The 5000-nt window shown below is 43.7% G+C and overlaps 1 protein-coding gene across 2 annotated transcripts in view; it reads right to left on the bottom strand.

Annotated features, from left to right (window-relative positions):
• Rpn2 (ribophorin II) overlaps positions 1–5000 on the bottom strand; it is a 47378-nt gene that overhangs the window by 22679 nt on the left and 19699 nt on the right. For both annotated transcript variants that reach the window (XM_087654313.1, NM_031698.1), the window contains 2 exon segments: positions 3335–3453; positions 721–826 (listed from right to left, as the gene is read on the bottom strand). In XM_087654313.1, coding sequence (XP_087510439.1) covers positions 721–826; positions 3335–3453 — 225 coding nt within the window.

The raw sequence follows: 5000 nt of genomic DNA, 5'->3' as shown, positions 1-5000 counted from the left end.
ACATCTTCCTTTTTGCTAAACTTCAAAATTAAGTATCTACCCAGTAAGTAGGTTCTGCTTTTGAAAAGGTCAAACCTTCTAGCTGCCTATTCTTTTTATTTAAAGAGAATGTCAAAGGTATCTAGCTGAGGATATTTTCAAAGGCAAAATTAGGATGATGGGAAGATCAAAGTAATTGACTTTAAGATCATGGCATATTGGTCCCCAGCTCCGAAAAATAGAAAAAAGAAAAAGAAGAAAAAGAAAAAAAGAAAAAAAAAAAGATCATAGCATATGGTCAGGTACATCCCCAGAACACACCACAAGCTCATTATAAAACTACACTGTGGGGCTGGGGATTTAGCTCAGTGGTAGAGCGCTTACCTAGGAAGCGCAAGGCCCTGGGTTCGGTCCCCAGCTCCGGAAAAAAGAACCAAAAAAAAAAAAAAAACAAAAACAAAAACAAAAACAAAAAAAAAAAACCTACACTGTAAAAATAAATGAAGGAGAAAGGGCAGGTTATTTATCTTCAGTAGAATTCCAATAAATAAATACAGATGGAATGAAAGAAAAGTCTAAACAGAATGCAGCCCTTGCTTAAAAATCCCAGAACAAAGGACACAGAGGTAGGAGGTCACTTTAGCTTGGGTGCAAAAGTCAATATACCAGGTGACAGAGGCTTTGTGCCTTGGTCATTTAAGATATATTAATGGGGCAGTAGGGTACAAGAAAAGCACCTACCTCTACAGTGTTTGCAATGTAACGGTTGTCACCTTCAACTCTGACAGAGAAGTCATAGTAGCCACTGGGAAGTTTAACATTCTTGAAGTTTAGCTCAAAAACATCCCTGTTGGGAGTGAGGGCAACATTAGCAAGAGCTCAAAAGAAGTCCTGAGTGCATCACACTGGCTATAAGAACATCGTCACAGTCACCTCCCTGTACCACTCGGTAGTCTCCAGCTCAGCCACAAATTGTGTGGAAAACAAAGACCGCCCAGGACGTTCAGTGTCCTTTGCTTCCCCCCAGGTCCTCAGAGTCCCGCCCCTGCAGCGCCCTCCTGGAAGGTGCTGTACTACATGCAGGCCTGCAGTCTGACTCCAGCCACCGTCTGCTGTTCATTCTTGGTGGTGGGGATGGAATCCCAGGCCAGGGCGTGCTGCACGCTCCACTGTGCCTCTGCCCCATCCTGCTATCAACAAAACCATGCAACGAATCACCTCCAAGGGCCCAGGGATAGTGGTGTGTGGGGGGGTAGAGCTGTGTGTCATTTGTTCTTATAGTCTCTGTTTTTTAATTTGCAAAAGTTGTTTCTTTTATTTTACAAATTTATAATCCTCTATTTTAAACAGAAAAAGGTAGAGAGCCCCTATAGCCATCAGAAAGATTCCAATGACTTTTAGAGACAAGTTCACCTGGTCATTTCATGTCTATAGGAGGGAAACCTTTACGCTATGGGAAAAACACTTTCTCTCCTCTAACCTCCATATGGCAGTAATCCATTGATACCAAATAAGGTTATATAGAAACCAAGACTTAACTTCCTAGGAAGAATAGTCATTAAAATTATTAGAGACAAATATTTAATCCCATGGGGCAATTGTTTATGATACAGTTACAGACTCTAATTCAGTTTTAAAATGTACCTATGGGGCTAAAGAGGTGACAGTGATTAAGAATATTTTCTGCTCTTGCAGAGGACCTAGGTTCAATTCCCAGCACCCACATGGTAGTTTACAACCATCTATGACTCTAGTTCTAGGTGATCTGATGTCCTCTTCTGACCTCTCTGAGTACCAAACACACATGTAGGACACATACACACATGCAAGCAAAACACACATATACAAAGAATAAAGTAAGTCTAAAGAGAACTTAAGTAGGGCTAGAGAGATGGCTCAGAAGTTAAGAGCACTGTCTGCTCTTTCAGAGGTCCTGAGTTCAAATCCCAGCAACCACATGGTGGCTCACAACCATCTATAGTCAGATCTAGTGCCCTCTTCTGGCCTGCAGGTATACATGTAGGCAGAAAGTTGTATGTATATACATAATAAATAAACATTTAAAAAAGGAACTTAAATAATAAAATATTATTAAATATTTTAAATAATTAAAATATTATATTCATAGCTAAAAGACTGACAAAAGGCACTATAAAATATGGATATGAAATGTATGAGATAAAAAGTTATCTCTCAGTAGTAGAATTATGGATAATTTATGTTTTTTGATTTTTCTATAATGTAGTACCCATTTATCAGACAAACGTAATATTAAATATGGAGACGACCGCTGCTCAGTGCCACAGGGCATGCCTGAGAGGACCCCGGATACCCAGAGGCCCTAGGTACCATTAAGATGAGCAGATCAGCAGTGGAGAGATGGAAGAGAAAGAGAAACAGATACACAATGAGAAGAAGCAAACTGGAGACTCAATGGTAGCGAAGAACAACCTAATGTGAGTAGCCAGAGATGCCACCTAAGGCCATGGTGAGGTCCTGGCTTGTGCTGCCATGGAGGACTATGTCTGGGTCCCTGGCGCTGCAGTAGCCGGGTCTGTTACCACTAAAGGCCATGCACATGTCCCTAGTCTGGGCTGCCGCTCTGGGTCCATGCTGATAGCTGAGGGCAGTGTAGAGCTAGCCCCACCCCTCGCTTGGACAGTAGAGGAGCGCTCACCCTGACAGTGTGAGCATGGGAGAGCTGTCAGGCTGACCAACTCAGCTACCACCCAGGCCCAGATCCAAGGCCGTGACGTGGCCACCCCAACATCTACCCTGTGAAGGGGCTGGTCCTCCGGAACCAAAGCTGCAGGATCTCCACGACATAGGGCCCCAACAGGATACCCAAGAGGAGTCCCAGTGAGGATCCAGTACTGACAGTGTAGCAGAAGCCAGCTCACTCCCATGAACATTCACAAGAAAAGATATTTGGGCAGAAGGGTGTAGACACACTGTGACACACCCCAGCTTCCCCAGTGAGGTTTTTTTGTTTGTTCATTTGTTTTCTTTTGTGGAGAGGCTGCTAGGACAGAGGGCAGATACAGAGAGATGGGGAGATGAATGGGATTCAGACGCATGATGGGAAATTCACAAAAGAATCAATAAAAAATTTTTAAAAAATTAAATTTAAAAGTAGGTACACAATGACAAGACAGAGCCCACTAGAGAGACAAGGGCAGAACTCGTAAGGGCCATTTATCTTTCTCTTTCTGATTCTCTCCTTAAGATTTATCACATTCCTCAGGTGTGGTTTTGTGACCTGGGTAAGTCCTCTGGGACTGTCACACTGGTTGAAAGTTAACTCTCCAGGGCACAGCACTTGTGGCCTGCCCAGATCTTCATGTGCCAGACTTACCCTACAAGTGAAAAGGGCATCTTCTGCAGGACAGTAGCTCTGGAAGCCACGGACTTAGCATGTTCCAGCTTAACTGCGGCTTGAGCCAGAGGCTGAGACAAAACACTGCTGACTTGCAACTAGAAAGTCAAAACAAACCAAAACACAAATGAATACAACAAAGGCCACAGACTGGGAACTTGGTCTCTGGGGCACTTTATCTACAGGAAGCCAGCTCTACACAACAAGCACCTTTCTTCTGGAATGTGCACGGATGTTGGTCTGCTGCTACGAGAGACCAAATATGAGGACAGAATAGATTACAGAACACTACAGCTAGGGATGAACCCGCAGATGAGCCTGCCCAACCAGCTCAGGAGGAAACTAGAGAACAGAGTATGCACAGGAGTGTGGCTGGTTCCAATCCCTTATTTTCACGGTACAGGACCTTGTATGTTGTAGGCAAGAGCTCTACTACTGAGCTACATCCCAAGACTAGTTGCCCGGGCTGGCTCTGAAACATCAATCCTGGTGTAGGCAAGCTTTGAACTTAGGATCCTCCTACCTGAGATTCCCAAGATCACAGGCCTGTCTCACTAGCTTTTACAGCTATAGCTCCATTTTACTTAGCAGAGTGTCTTGCTATGTAACCCAGGCTGCTCTGGAACATGCATATTCCTTCCTGAGCCTGACAAATGCCTCTGAGGTGACAGCTGTCTATCACTATACTCAGTCTAGTGTTCCTTTGTTTTGAACCCTTGTCCTATCAATTCTACTACAGTATCTTAAAAAATAAAAAAAGGATCAGGGATTGATTTATTTACTGGTTTTCTGCCTTCATGCCTGCCTATGTGCATATGTGGGTAGGTGCATGCATGTACACACACCTCTGCACATGTATTTGGAGGCCTTAGGAGGACACTGGTCCTCCTGTGTTGTTCTCCACATCATTCCCTTGAGATAGGGTCTCACTTTGAACCTAGATCTTGCCATTTTTTAGCTAGCAAGCCTCAGTGACAGTCCTGACTCCCTAGCTGCTTCTCATAGCTGATGCTTGGTTTACTGGTGATATGATCACACCCGACTTTGAACTAGGGACTCTTTGTGGCCCTGGCTGTCCTTGAACTCAGAGGCCTCTGCCTTCCGAGTGCTGAGATTATAGGTCTGCACCAGCACCATCTGGCCCCCTGGCTCTTTACTTGGGTGTTGGGAATCTGAGTGGAGATCCTCATGCTTGCACAGTAAGCACAGCAAGTATACTTACACAGTAAGTATCCTCATGAGCATAGGAATTACTCTTATCCAGTGAGCCATTTTTCTAGTCTCAGTACCTATCATTTTTGGAAATCTAGTATATGCTGATTACTAGGCATCCCATCAACTGTCGAAGGCAGACAGTATCATCCATAATTTATAGATAAAGAAACTGAGAATGTGGGAGTTTCAGGAGGCTAAACACTGCCATAGTCCACATGGTCAATTAAGGGGTAAAGTCAGGATTCAGCATACTGTTGTTGAATGTACATGTATGTATCCAGCTTCAAAGCCAATATTTTTTCCACTGTGTTCTCTAAATTACACCTGAGCTCGCAGAATTATACTATAGAGGATATTTCTCAGCCTGCTCTTACACTGGGAGACACAAGTTGTACCAAGGGAAACAGACAATTTTGAAATATGGGGAACC

Source organism: Rattus norvegicus, chromosome 3, assembly GCF_021556685.1.
Source record: "Rattus norvegicus strain SHRSP/BbbUtx chromosome 3, alternate assembly SHRSP_T2T, whole genome shotgun sequence".
Taxonomy (NCBI): Eukaryota; Metazoa; Chordata; class Mammalia; order Rodentia; family Muridae; genus Rattus; species Rattus norvegicus.
This window is presented reverse-complemented; position numbering and strand designations above follow the sequence as displayed.